The 15,642-nt window shown below is 46.7% G+C and overlaps 1 protein-coding gene across 1 annotated transcript in view; it reads left to right on the top strand.

The window, feature by feature from the left end:
* Positions 1-15,642, top strand: part of LOC146857923 (voltage-gated delayed rectifier potassium channel KCNH8-like) — a 1,483,167-nt gene that overhangs the window by 1,440,947 nt on the left and 26,578 nt on the right. The window contains exon 14 of the mRNA XM_085648652.1: positions 4,266-4,312. Coding sequence (XP_085504778.1) covers positions 4,266-4,312 — 47 coding nt within the window. The remainder of the gene's footprint in view (positions 1-4,265; positions 4,313-15,642) is intronic.

The raw sequence follows: 15,642 nt of genomic DNA on the forward strand, positions 1-15,642 counted from the left end.
ACACAAAAACAACTGGAACCTCACACCTGCCCTTCACACCCAGCACCCCATCAAAGGACAGAAAGATACACACTGCAGTGTTACTTTACAAGCTACTTCGAGATAATCAGAGCTTTGAACGTGATTTTACTTTTCTCAAGCTCTTTATCTGTATAATATATGCATTGTATTTTATTGGCGTCTGTATAATGCTTACTATACACCTTACGATTACTAAAGTGTTTTTATGTAGGTCTAGGTGCATTTTGTAGGTAGGCAAATTATGTGTGCCTGACTGTGCAAGTAAACTGATAATAATTGCTTTTATGGCCCACGGTGCAGCTGTATCTTTTTGGCACAAAATAGCCCATGGGTCTCTGCAACAAAAACATTAACATGCAACTCATAAAATGCACATTTGTGACTTACACTTCCGTGCTATTCTCTGCAACAGCTATATTAACCCTCGGAGCTATGTTATGATGATTTAGACCAATGACAGACAGTGCACACTGATCTCTCCAGCGACTGCATTATCACCATTGTTATCTTGCTGGTAATATCGCATGAAGCAAGTGCCTTAACCCTTTGCTGAAAATGCTTTAAGTTATGCAGTTTGTTTCAGATCATTCAAGTTAGTCGGAACAGCTTTCTTTTCCTATTTGCCCTTGTTGCCAATTTCATTTAGAGTACATTTGTAACTATAAGGCATCGCCTATCTGTCGTGGACTGATGAACCACCCCTCATGACCCCACGACTTTTCTACAACCACCCCCCCCCCCCCCCAATGTATGGGTTTCTATTTCCAGCACTGGCTTGGCATTTTCTCTCACTTGCTCCAGAGAGGAGCTTACAACTGGTATGTTTATACATGCCTGTTACTGAGCTGCTGCCTTTTTATGCGAGTGATGGTGGTGGATTGACTATATTGTACTCTGTGTGTGTTGTATTTTTGGATTGTTGTTACTTTCCATTATGTTATGCTGTACACAGTGCGAGTGAACCATGACAAGGCACGTGCTCAGCCCAAAAACATAGCTATTGCGAAAAGAAATAGAATTAAGGGGGATCTGTAGTCTGATCCTTCACCACAGAATAGCTCGCGGCCAAAATTGGCAATCTAAAATTGCTTGGAGACTCGTAACTTTCAACAGGAGAGGGAATAGTGGACTATTGCATGTGAGACTCGTGTATGTCACCAGGAGAGGGAACAGTGGACTGTTGCATGTGAGACTCGTGTATGTCACCAGGAGAGGGAATAGTGGACTGTTGCATGTGAGACTCGTGTATGTCACCAGGAGAGGGAATAGTGGACTGTTGCATGTGAGACTCGTGTATGTCACCAGAAGAGGGAATAGTGGGCTGTTGCATGTGAAACTCGTGTATGTCACCAGGAGAGGGAATAGTGGACTGTTGCATGTGAGACTTGTGTATGTCACCAGGAGAGGGAATAGTGAGCTGTTGCATGTGAGACTCGCGTATGTCACCAGGAGAGGGAATAGTGGGCTGTTGCATGTGAGACTCGTGTATGTCACCAGGAGAGGGAATAGTGGACTGTTGCATGTGAGACTCGTGTGTATCACCAGGAGAGGGAATAGTGGACTGTTGTATGCGAGACTCGTGTATGTCACCAGGAGAGGGAATAGTGAGCTGTTGCATGTGAGACTCGCGTATGTCACCAGGAGAGGGAATAGTTGGCCTGTTGCATGTGAGACTCGTGTATGTCACCAGGAGAGGGAATAGTGGACTGTTGCATGTGAGACTTGTGTATGTCACCAGGAGAGGGAATAGTGAGCTGTTGCATGTGAGACTCGCGTATGTCACCAGGAGAGGGAATAGTGGGCTGTTGCATGTGAGACTCGTGTATGTCACCAGAGAGGGAATAGTGGACTGTTGTATGTGAGACTTGTGTATGTCACCAGGAGAGGGAATAGTGGACTGTTGCATGCAAGACTCGTATCTGTCACCAGGAGAGGGAATAGTGGACTGTTGTATGTGAGACTTGTGTATATCACCAGGAGAGGGAATAGTGGACTGTTGTGAGACTCGTGTATATCACCAGGAGAGGGAATACTGGGCTGTTGCATGTGAGACTCGTGTATGTCACCAGGAGAGGGAATACTGGGCTGTTGCATGTGAGACTCGTGTATATCACCAGGAGAGGGAATACTGGGCTGGTGCATGTGAGACTCGTGTATGTCACCAGGAGAGGGAATAGTGGACTGTTGCATGTGAGACTCGTGTATGTCACCAGGAGAGGGAATAGTGGACTGTTGCATGTGAGACTTGTGTGTATCACCAGGAGAGGGAATACTGGGCTGTTGCATGTGAGACTCGTGTATATCACCAGGAGAGGGAATAGTGGACTGTTGTATGTGAGACTCGTGTATATCACCAGGAGAGGGAATAGTGGGCTGTTGCATGTGAGACTCGTGTATGTCACCAGGGGAGGGAATAGTGGACTGTTGTATGTCTTTCATATTTTAGCTCTGGTGTTAGCCATTTTAGTTTTACTAAAATATGTACAATATACTTACATATAAGGGATTTCAGCCACCTCTCTTCCTCCATTGGTCTGTTGTGTCAGTCACATTTTGCTTCTGCCCACTACGGCATATAGCACGGGCAGTGAGACAGCCCACTTCAGCTTCCAATTAGCGTCACTTTGAGTGACTGCATTTTGCTCTCTCACAAGATGCACATCCACACACAAGGAATTCACTTCCGTGCCAGGGTTTTTGTTTTTACTTTATAGTTATTTTGGTGCATCCTTTGTGTTTAGAGCCTGGTGTGATAGCGGGACTCGAGTCTGATGTGATAGCAGCGCGCTTCTGATTCACATTCCAGCTCTATCAGATACCACCTTCCAATACTGATGGAAATTCCTTTTGGAGTGCTTTGCATTTTTAACTGTTGCTATTTCAAAGCATACCTGGCTGGGTCTGTATTACCACAAGGGTGCATTTTCCCTATTTGCACCACCGTGCACCTTAAAACAGGGAAAGTGCACCCTATTAGGGTGAATACATTGCCCCCAGGGCAGCTACAAACTCGTGCTGCCCTGGAGGCAGCACATTCAAGTGAAATACGGACTTTGTTCGCCTCCCAAAGGCATGTTTGCCTCTGCGCCTGCATCCATAATACGGCAGGGGCGCAGAGGCAAAGTGATTCCCCCATGTGCATGGCACTAAGTCCCAATGCAAATGAGAGGATGCCCTCTAATGATAACTCCTCCACAGAAAGCTCCAGCAAGAAACTGTCAGCAGTGCAGCAAGATAGCAGCATAAGAAAAGTGGGGTCCACAATAAAAGCAAAAATAGAAGCTAATCTATACATGCTTCACGTGTCTTATCCACATTGCCATTAAGAACTTAGCCAGGCATAAGACCACAATCTGGCTTGTGTGGGTTTGTGGTATTCTGTACGCCTCCTGGTGCTTCCTAATGTCCAGGTTTCTACAGAAGGGGACACAGACATTGATGAGGGCCCGTGTATTCCCAAACAATAGACTTTTACAAAAATAAATGACAAAACAAAACGTGACAGAAGGCTGACGGCCAATACTAGACCTTTTGGTTTTGCCAATGCTTGTTCTGCTTTTGAGGTCACTCACCCCCTACATGTATTTATTTGTGCATGATCGCTTGCATATATTTTAAAGTTACTAAAATGTTATTTACATATATTCATATTATAACAATACTTTTGTTATAGGGTGATAGTATATTATTGGTTCGTATGTCATTTAGTTATGTACTATACAATACATCACTCCACAACTCAAATAGCGCGTCCCTCCAACATCTAAACACACACACCCCGACTCCTCCTCTGTTTCATTGGATACCGTGGATCCGTGCAAGTCGTCACACTCTAAGTCAGTTGCATCAGTCGCATAATTGCGAGCCAGGGAGGGCACTGAACACTCCACCCAGATGGCATGCGCCCGAATTGGTAAAGACTTCGGGCCACACACAGCCAACATCAACCGTTATAGAACAACACAACCAACATCAACCGTTATAGAACACCACAACCAAATCTATGCACGGAACCCGCATATTAACCAAACCACACGACCGAAGCTGTAACACAAACAATCACTGGCCTATGACCAGGAAGTGAAGGCGCGCGCACTCCAACAGCATACAGATGCAAAGCTCTGAATTATCATAGCTAGCGCTGATATAGAAAGGATCTCAGTAACATGTCATAACAAAGGTCAGGTGTTTCCGCAGTCACTGCACCGAGGCACTGAGACCCTCTCTCTCTTTTTGTTCCACAGGTGAAAATGCAGAGACCAGGAAAAGCATCGCGCGGCTGAATCAAGAGGCAAGCGCGCCCACTCCTTTCCCAGCGCCTATGAGCGAGTATAAATGTTCTGTTTACGTGGGTTTTTCTTCAGCAATGTGTGGATCGCCACATGTCACAGACCTATAAAATAACCTTAGGATAATAACTTGGCTTCGGCTTGACTAGGCACGACTCAATGCCGCCTGTAGAATCTTTCCTCTCCCTCCCTGTTGTTACTCAGCTGGGTTCCAGTGATCTGTGCTTATATCCTTCTTGTTGTCCTACACTACCTGCTGCTCCATCATCACTGGTTCTCAACGTGGCTCCATCCATGTGCATGAATCCAGGACAAAGCTTCCCTGCTGGTCCACATAGTGAATTGAGTCAGTAAATTGAGATCTTAGGCCAGAGTGCCCTCTGCCGTCCAGAGAGCAGTACTAGTCATCAGTCTGCTTCTTAGGAAAGACCAGAGATGAAAAACTAAACCGAAAAACGTGCGTACTAACTACACACTAAAGCCTACTATGAATTTCATTAAGTTCATCAAATATTTTTATCTAGACGTATTTAAAAAAACGATGTAGCTTAAGCCTTGTTTTAGTTCAGAGAGCTGGACTACAGCCTATTGAAGGACGAGAAACGCATATAGTGCGACAGTAATCGTATCTATCCATTCATTGCATGGGTTTTTTTTTGCAGTATGTTTTTTTAAATAGCGCGAACTCGACCCGAAGCTATCAGAGCGCTTTACATGAGCACCGGTTGCATTGCAAACGGACACATTCATTTCTAGGTATTAAGGGGAAGATTTACAAGCCCCTTGCGTCACTTTTGCACCGTCGCTGCATCACTTTTGTGACGCAGCGTCAGCGTAAAAGTTGTGGCCCATTTACAATGTGACACATCTAGGGAGGTGTGTCACGTTGTGAAGCCCTGTGCCACATTAAACCTGCCTCAGGTTTAATGTATGTAGGGTGGGCGTTCCGTCGCAGGAAGCCCCGTAAATGTGACGCAGTGAAATCTACAAGATTTCTCTGAGTCACTTTTACATCCATGCTGCATCAAAACCCTGCGCCAGTTTGAAGCAGGCGTAAGAATTGACGCAGCATGTTAGGCATAGGGCGCCCCTGAGCATTGCTGGAGTTGCGTCGTGCTTGCGACACGACTCTAGCAATGCGTGACTTTTCCGTCAACAGATGTGTCAGAATTTTTAACACATCTGTCAATCCTTGCGCCATGGTGCGCCGTGGTGACGCAAGGATTTGGCATGTTGGCGCAGGGAAAGTGATGCATCTCTACAGATGTGTCACTTTCTTGTGAATCTGCCCCTACGTGATTTGCCCAGAATCACGGGATGTTCCAGCCTCTCCCCACTTGAACCTGCTTCCCCAGCTTCAAAGTCGGACGCTCTAGCCGTTAAGCCACACCAGCTCCCCTTCATTAATCAACCCACATTAAATTGTTCATCTAAAAGCTGGGAAATTTGTGCTTCCTCCTTTTGTGGTTGCTACTGACAGCTGGAAGGCTCTTGCTAATCTGCATTACCCCCTTGTCCCTTTACTTGGTCATAGCACTTATTGTTGCTCCTCGTTTCAGAGACAGGCACTCCTGCCCCAGCCTTAAGAACCTCGTTCCTTTGAAACATTTTATAACGCTATGTATAGATTTATTATTTTAACTAATGAAGAGCCTCTCCCCTTCCTGTGGTGTAAAAAAAACACAATAGTTCTTCCGGGTTTCCTGTCTCCTGCTATCAATCAATTAATCATTCAGCGATTTATAGACCTGTGAGGGTCTCATGACGCTGAAGTAGTTACTGTTTTGTGGTGTTTGTTAATTTGAATAGCCAGGTCTTGAGTCCTTTCCTGAATACCCAGAGCGATGGGGCGGTCCTGAGGTGCAGGGGGAGCTCGTTCCAAGCTTTGGTCACCAGGTGTGAGATGGAGTGTCCTCCGCTATTGCTTTGGCGGATCAAGGGGGTGTCTGTGAGGAAGAGGTATCTGGTTGGTTGGTGGAAGGTCATGCGTTTGTTGATGTATGGTGTTCCTTCGTTGTGCAGGGCTTTGTATGCGTGAGGCTGAACTGGCATCTTTTCTGGATCGGGAACCAGTGTAGCTTCTTGAGGGGCAGTGTGACGAGGGGGCTGGGGAGGTCGAGGATGAGTCTAGCAGCTGAGTTTTGTATCGTCTGTAGTCTTTTCAAGAGGCGTGCACTGATTCCTGGATAGTGTGTTTTCCCATAGTCCAGCCTGTAGGTCACGAGGTCCTTCTGGTGTTGACTGGGAACCACCTGAAAATCTTGCGGAGCATGCATGGGGGGTAGAAGCAGGCAGATGAGGCTGCGTTTACCTGGTTCTTGATAGATAGCTTGCGGTCCAAGAGGATGCCAAAGTTGTAGGCATGGTCTATCGGGCGGACGATGGGCTGTGTTCAGCAGGTCACCATGCGTCGTTCCATGGTGAGGTGTTGTTTCCAAAGATGAGGACTTCCGTCTTGTCCGTGTTCAGCTTGAGCCTTTGTCCTTCATCCAGTAGGCGACGTTCATTATACATCTGTGGAAGTTGGCTCTGGTGGTGGAGGGGTCTTCTGACAGCGAGAGGAGGATGTTGTCAGCATAAGACAAGATGCTGAATATGTGGGATCTGACGATTATCGGCCAGGGGGGTCATGTACATTTTGAAGAGGGTGGGGCTGAGGGATGATCCTTGGGGGACGCCACAACTGATCTTCTTGGGTTCTGAGGTGAATGGTGGGAGACGGATTCTCTGTTTTCTTTAGGTGAGGTATGAGGTGTTCCATTTGAGGGCATCTCCCTGTATTCCCATGTGGTGGTTTCTGTTGATCAAGATGTGATGGGAGACTGGTTTAAGGCGGCTGACAGGTCCAGGAGGATGTTATCATCAGTGGCTGGGATTAAGGCTGTCTTGGTGCTAATGGATGTGCTACAAACGGTGCTTTAAGCTGCTAGTTATCTTGAGTCTGCTTGGCTAGTGAGGATGATTCAGATCATTTATTTTGCTTCTCCCACTATAAAATCCATCCAGGGCCCAGTATTGCTGGACGCCTCTACTCAGTGGCTGTGCTTGAGCTGTACCCATATCTCAGGCAGTTGGTCATATTGCTTTGGCGTCCCATTGCCCAGCATTGAATCTTGGAGGCAATAATTATGGGCCACTGTACCATTAATTGGGATTTTACTGTACCACAACTATGCAGATATAGAACTATTTAAGCTTGCCACCCCTCCACTCCCGATGTTTTTGTTGTTCTCATCATCGGAAATGCTTACAGTATGGAGAATACAATTTCTCCTCCCTTGCCACTATGACTTGTGTTGGACATGGCCCTTTTTGCAGGGTCATCCCTGAACTTTTTGCCTTCCTCCTGTATTGTTTCTGACCTGTTTTTGTTGGTTTTAGGACTCAGGGCACTTTACTACTGCTGATCAGTGCTAAAGTGCATATGCTGTCTATATATAGAGCTATGATAATTGGTTGTCCATAATTGGTATGTTTGCCTTACTAGTAAAGAACCTAGTAAAGTGCACTATGTGTGCCAGGGCTGGTAATGCAAATGCTGTTAGTGGGCCTGCAGCACTAATTGTGCCACCCACACAAGTAGCCCTAAAGAGAGATCTCAGGCCTGCCACTGCAGTGCCTGCGCGCAGTTTGTTAACTGGCTTGTTGTCCTGACAAGTGCACCCACTTACCAGGTCTTACCCTTCCCTTTTTATGCAAATCAGACAGCCCTATAGCAGGCCCAATGTACCCCCCTGGGCAGGGTGCAGTGTATGTGAAAGGAAGGACATGTACTGAGGTGTGTAGCATGTCCTGACAGTGAAATCCTGCCAAATTCGTTTATCACTGTTGCAAGGCCATCTTGCCCATAGGACAGAATGGGGAATGCTGGGTCACATGTTTTCAGCATATCTTCCCATAGGCATAAGATGGAGAGATGGAATTTAGTGTGTCTGAACTCAGAATTTAATAACACATCTTTTTGTGAAGATGGTTTTTAAATTGTGTGTTTAGGAACCACACTTTTAGAAGTGGCTGTTTTTTTGTCTTTAACCATCCTGTGTGCCTCTGCCTGGTTGTGTATTGACTATCTGGGTTTGGATGTGACAGGGTCTGGGGAGTGTCCTTACACCAGGGAGGAGTAGGTGAGACAGCACAGCGCTGGCCTGCATTTGGTGCAGTGGGAGGAGTAGCCCCTTTGATGCGAAGAGGCCTGTGCTGCTGCCACAAAAGAATGGCTCCACCTCCTGCGGAGTGTCTGAAGCCCAGACCTCCACTATCAAAGAAAGAAGGTGTGCACTGGCAGGAAGACACCCAGGTCTGGTTTGTGCCGGGTGCAGAGCAGTGCTTAATTTGTGCCGGTGCTTTCCGGTGCTTAGCACCGGCACTTAATTATCAGGGCCGGGTCTACAAGCATTGCTGCACGTTTTATTTTTGATATAAATATTTACCTCACACCTGGACTGGTTTAAGTTGCACAACACACAGTACTGTGGACGAGAAGTTGGCAGTGGCACAGTCTGAGTAACGTGGTACTCGTGAGACGGACAAGTAGACAGTCCCACTCCTAGCAAAGCTGTGATGCTGTCTTTCGTCTGCATTCACTCGCACCTGTGGTCAGCCCCCACTCCCTGCGTGCCGGCGCAACCCCCATCTGGGCCCCAAGCCCCAGGGGACTGGTTCCAGTCACAACTCGCTTGCAGCCACCAAGGGAGGGGTTTTTACGTCTCGCATGAGTATTTTTGGGAAACTCCGTCAAGAAAATAATTGAGGCAAAGGCGTTTTGTTTGTCGTTTACACGTCTTATAAAACAAGCAGGCAGGGTGGGACAGCCCACTCACAGGCAGAGACAGAGGCAGAGGGACTGCCAGTGAGACAGGCAAGATGTGCACGCAGAGACAGTCAGTCATAAAAAGATAGACAGAGGGACGGGCAGTGAGACAGACAGAAAGGGACAAGCTGTGCGCGCAGAGACAGTCACAAAGGGAAGAGGTGGCATGGACAGGCAATCATAAAAAGATAAGACACATAGGGCAGAGAGTAAGACAGACAGAAAGGGAAGAGCAGAGACAGTCATAGAAAGATAAAGACAGAGGGACAATGACACAGACAGAAAGGGACAAGATGTGCACGCAGAGACAGTCTGAAAGGGAAGAGGTTGCAAGGACAGACAGTCATAAAAAGATAGACACGGAGGGACAGACAGTAAGACAACCAGATAGGGAAGAGGTACGACGAGCAGAGACAGTCATAGAAAGATAAACAGATAGGCACAGAGGGGCAGTGAAACAGACAGAAAGGGACAAGATGTGCACGCAGAGACAGTCTGAAAGGGAAGAGGTTGCAAGGACAGACAGTCATAAAAAGATAGACAGAGAAGAATAGACAATGAGGCAGACAGAAAGGGAAGATGTCCCATGGGCTGAGACCGTCATGGAAAGATAAAGAGATAGGCACATACGGACAGTGAGACAGTCAGAAATTGATGAGACGTGCATGCAGAGACAGCCAAAGAGAGAAGAGATCGAAAGTCATGTCATCCAGTCTTTTTCGCGGTTTTGCCTTGGCTTTTGAGCTCCTTGGAAAGGATATTTTAATAAAAAATCATCATATTTCAAGTCAACCATCATATTACCAATGTGAGAATTCAGATAGGGTGTTAAACGTTGTTTTTCAGCGTGCAAGTTGAGGTCAGGATGTGGGTGGAGCCAATAGAGTAAGTGAGTGGAGCCAGTGAAGGAAGTGGGTGGAGCCAGAGGGAGTGGGTGTGGCCTCTTACAAAAATTTGAGCACCTGGACTTCCGATTTTACAAATTAAGCACTGTTGCAGAGCACTCTGTACACAAAGACTTCAAAGGCATTTAGGGGTATAAATGTGAGAGCTGAAACCCCTGAACTCAAGACTGAAATCCCGACTGAAAAAGGATTGAAACTACTTTGTGATCAAGAGGAACCTCTGACACACAGCTGAAGAGACTGAAGAGAAGGACTGCCCTTGCTGTGTGTTCTGGGGCTGGCCTGCAGTTTGCTGATTTGACTTAGGAGAGGACAATGGACTTTGCTGTGTGCTGTGTCCCCCCCTGCTTGAGAGGACTTTGCTGTGTGCTGTGTCCTGAAGTAACTTGTCTCCAAGGGCCCGAGGAGAGCTGGTCCCCTGTTGTGGAAACTCAGGAACATCAAAGTTTTCAACCGTGTCTCAGCGACGCTTGGTGCGTGTGGTTTTGCACGCCTGAGAGTGCTGTGTGGTCTGTGGTGCTGTTTACGAGGTGCCCCGTGACCGCATTGCTCCCGCAGAGTGAAACATCGTCCACGCTGCTGCATTGCTGTTTGTGGCTCGAGCCGTCATCGTAACTGAGGCTGTGAGTGAGGATCGCCGCCACCGGCCCGAACTGCAATGTGCTAAAGGATTTCTTGAAGCTAAGGAAGCTGCAAGGTGAAAGGGATCATGATCGTTGTTCGCCAAGAGGAATCTGCCCAAGATCGTCAACGGAGAAGGCAGTGCCGTAACCCGTCCGACTACAGCGTCGCCTAGCAACAGAGCTGCAACATCATCAGGGCCGCCCAGCAGGATGTCTGCCGAGCAGAGAGAGAAAGTGAGGCAGCGCACCCCCAGGTAGTGCAGGATGAGTACAGGAGTGCTCCAATCGCTCTCCCGCTGCACCACGTTAGACGCGCTGAGTCCCCGAGCGGCCCATACCTGCCCAGCAGTACTGGGGCCGCCTCTTTAAGCTTACGACCATTGTCTCTGCGGTTGGGCCCTAGTGGGGCCCGTGTTGACTGCGCAGATTGGCTTAGACATTATTCTTGCATTACGAACTGCCTTATTCTTGCATTACGAACTACATTATTCTTGCATTACGAACTACATTATTCTTGCATTATGAACTGCCTGATTCTTGCATTACGAACCACATTATTCCTGCATAACGAACTGCCTGATTCTTGCATTACGAACTGCATTATTCTTGCATTACGAACTGTGTTATTCTTGCGTTACGAACTCCATTAGTACTTGCATTAAGGACTGTCTTATTACTACATTGCAAACTGCATAGCATTGCATTAGGACTGCATTAGATCATCGTGAATGGCTCATTAATACCGCAAGAATCTACAAGTGATTGTTGGCTTAATTACCGGCAAAGTAAAATATTACGAATACGCATATGTTGGATTTCTATAGTTTGGTCTCATCGTATTCCTGTTGATAAAGATACCGATATTTTTATAAAAACCGTGTGGTGTCCATTTGTGGTGTTATCACTGTGTTACTGGGAGTGTGGTTGCAAATACTTTACACATTGCCTTGGAGATAAGCCTGGCTGCTCGTGCCAAGCTACCGGGGGTGAGCAGGGGTTATCTGAGAGCGTGTCCCTCCTTTCCCTGACTAGAAGCAAGGGTCCCTATTTGAACTAAGGTACCTACCTCAGCCAACTAGAGACCCCAGTTCTAACAACTTGGAACTATCTTCTTTAGCACTCTTTGAGCAAAGAATACTTTTTATACCTTCCACAAACTACTGTAGACATGCCTTTCCTCCACCAGAGCTGTTTTATATTCTCTGTTGGCAATTTCATGTTGTTTTCTAGCAGCAGGACATGCTTTGGGGCTACAGTTCAATATGAAAACAAATCTATGACCTCCTACTTCTCGATGTGAGAGTAACTGTTCTAGCTTACTAAGAATTTCACTGGCACCGGCAGTGGGATAAGTGGCTCTCCTGTGATCTTTGGACTAGGACAACTCAAAGTCTGCAGTCACCAGTATTCTCACCCTGTGCCCCAGATGCTGTAGGGCATCCTTCGTTCTTTGAAACAACTCTTCTTTCAGGCGCTTCCATTCCCTCAGAGTTCCTTTAAGTCGGTTCTCCCCATGGCTCTGTGAGGGTAGCCATATTTGGAAGAACCCACCCACTCTGTTAGGCTATGTGAAGGACTCTGTCGGGTTAGGACATGTTCTGATGTGAAGTGGCAGTCTTTGTGTCTCACTTTTTATAGGTCAGCCTCATTCACTTCATCCACAATGAGTATGCATCTGAAAAATTGTGAGTGAGATTTGATCAACTCAGACTAGTACTTGTGAAGGGAGAAGCCATTCTCTCACTACTGTTACAATGTGAACCTTAAGTTATGTTGGTCATCTACATTTTTAGTTTCACATTTCAGGATATGCGTGAAGGGGAAAACACAGCATGGAGCCATTTCTACAAAGGTTGTCATGCTGCTCTTATTGTCCACTGTACAAAAACAGGCTTCTTTGTGCAAGGCATAGCCGTGCACCATGGCAAGGAGGCAATTGTGTTCTGTACTGAAACCAAATGCACCTGTACAATGTCCTATACAAAGGCAGCCACAGAAGGGTGAAATGCAATGGGTGTTGCTTGTGCACTGCAGCACACATGCAATGCATTGGTTTCTGTGGGAAATCAATCCACCCCTCCTTGTTAGTGTGTGCTTCCAGGTGGTGTTAATTTTTGACACGAAGTGCAGGCAGGCTACCTTAGTACATCAGGCTTTGTGTCAAAGTCCATCACTGTATTTTTTTTGCTCTGTCCCAAAACTCCACCTTCATGCAAAACGATACACTGTGGATCTGGAACTGTGAAAAAGGCCACATTTGTAGCACAAAATACCTCTGCCCTGGAAAGTAAATCCCTGGAGCTACTTTGTGTCGCGTTGCATCATACTAGCTCCAGAGCACAGCATTTGTAAATCTGGCCAAGCCCCACCCTCCGATTGATTTACATTCTGGGTGTCAATATTGTAACAGGCACCACTAGAAAATTTGCAGATCCTATATTGTATGAGCCAAAGGTCCACAGCTCTACATTTTTAGGGCCAGAACTTTGCCTTCCATAATGCACTGTCTCATCCAAGGACGCAGACCCAACCATTCACAGCTGCAAAATCCTATGTTGGTTCAGTGGTTTGGTAATTTAGAGCTTGCATTCTGGCTAATGGAAATTAAAAAAAAAATCCTTAATTTTACATTTTAGTGGTCTTCAAAATCTCTTGATGATAAGTTATGATGGATCTGAGGCACTCCTTTATGGCATTTTAGACAACACTGCTGACAGGTCGTGTCACATTAACATATACTTCTTTGCCTTTTTCTCCGGTCAAAGAAACAAAAGATCTGTGGTGCATATGAGTGTGGAAATTCTCTTCACCACCACTTTTACATGACATTCTTTGTGGACTTCACATTTTACTTAGGGATTCCTATCATGTTGGCCCTTTTTTCCAGATTGCCATTTTCTGGTTTTGAGAAGTCATTATGGAAATATTGATCAGTTTAATCATTGATTCATTTCGATTCCTTGCCTATTTATCTGTTTATGGGAACCCTTCTAGGTCCTTCTCTTCCATTTTGTGCAGGTTCCACATAGTATTCATACGAATATGGCTCATTACATCGCAATGTATTACATCGCATGCTTTTACAACGTGGTCGTTACAACGACCGCGTTGTCAGTACGCAATGCATTTACATCGCAAGTCATTACAACGACTTGCACTAAGGGGCGCACTGGACTTAGGAATAGTATTAATTACTATTCCTACTCCAGTTTGCACAACAGTAGGGAAGGTATTGGAATTAATTTCCAATACCTCAGCGCCCCCTAGTGCAAGTCTTTGTAATGACTTGCGATGTAAATGCATTGTGTACTAACAACTCGGTTGTTGTAACAATTGCGTTGTAATAGTAGCGCGTTGTAATGACAGCATTGTAAACGCTGTTTCCCTATCCATACACCTGTGAATGTCATTCAGAGTACATCAGCCTCTCTGCTCTGCTAGTCATCTGCTCCTCTGACTTCAGTAAATCAGAGCAATTTCACTCAACCGCAAGGAAGCCTTGGCAAAGTCAACAACTTGGACACTTAGAAACTTTTTCAAAGAAAATTTAGGTGAGTGTTAATGCAGTCAATTAGAAGTACTTGGGGCAACCAACTCAAGCTGGGAGCCAGTCAGGGGGACCAGCAGGGTCCTCAAGAACAGTTACCATCACAAAAAAAGCAGTCCTTCAGCAGTTCCAGGTGCTTTATCTGCTTTGCAATGGATTCCTATGCAGTGGCCCTGATGCAAGGGATCAAGGATGCTGAAGATGCTCTGAGGATGCTGTGGGTGCGTGGGGTCGACAAGGCTCTTCCTGCAGGGATTCATCAGTCCACAAAGATGTTGAGAGGCTCTTGGTTGCTGGGCTGACGTCCCACAAAGTCCTCTCTGGTCTGGCCAACGTCCGGCCATCACTGGACTACCAGTCGCCACAGTCACAGGCCAATTACTGGGTCGACAGCTCACCTTCCTAGGATCCCAGAAACTCTCTGACAGCACTCTTGGGGTCAGAAAACTCAGGTGCAACTCTGTATACTGGGTCTCGGTCCTCTGTGCTGCACAATGGCAGTCGTAGTGGCTTGAAGACTTTAGACTAAAAACTGGCCCAAGCAGGCTACTTCAGCTCTTGTGTCCCTGTGGTGTGGACAGGAGGTCAGTAAGCGAGCCTTTGGGGTACTCATGGCTTGTCTAGGCTCTGAAGATGGCTTGTCCTTGAGCAGGACACAGCAGGCACCGTTTCTCTCTTTGTTAGCCAACGGGTGTAATCCTCATCGGTGCAGCCTCTCTTTGCTGGTCCCTCGATGCAGCACCGTATTCCTTCTTCAGTCCTTCTTTCAAGTTGGTCGGGATCTGAGGTCTGGGTGAAATTGGTGCCCCCTTTTCAGGGCAGGATGCAGTTGGTAGCCAATGTGCTACCAGGTTCCCTCCCACCTGGTGACCAGTTCCTATGGAGTGACCCATCTAGCTATCCAAGGATGCACCATTCTACCCTCTCCCAAGATGGCGAGACCTCTCTCTCAGTGTTTGGATCTCCCTAGCCTGCCCGCAGAGTGTGGCTACCTCAGGGCTACACACCCCAGGCGACATAGGTTTGGCAACTTATTTCCCCTCTCTGCTTCCTGTATGAGCCTGTCCACATCAACAATAGAGCAGCCCTCCCACTAGTTTTACACACCTGGCCTTCAAATGCGGCTTCACCTTTTAAGCCTGTGTTTAGGGGCTAACACCCAAATGGCATCCTGCAGGAGGAAGGTGAAACTTTCCTGGCCTGCAATCCCTCAGTATTCCCCTTCCTGAGAGTCATTAGCACGTCTTTCCAGGAGGGCAGAAAGCTGTTTTGTGGAGCAGGCTTCATGTGTGCCCGGGAGGGCACAGGAGTTTTAAAGGCAACAAAGTGCCAGCTTTGCTAAAGCTACACACTGAAACAAGCGACATTAATTTCGACTTGAGATACAAGTCAGGTTTAATATAATGAGTTGTTTGATACCTTGAAGTGCCCACGGTGGATGCAGCAT

Source organism: Triturus cristatus, chromosome 3_2 (genome assembly GCF_964204655.1).
Source record: "Triturus cristatus chromosome 3_2, aTriCri1.1, whole genome shotgun sequence".
NCBI classification, from domain to species: Eukaryota; Metazoa; Chordata; class Amphibia; order Caudata; family Salamandridae; genus Triturus; species Triturus cristatus.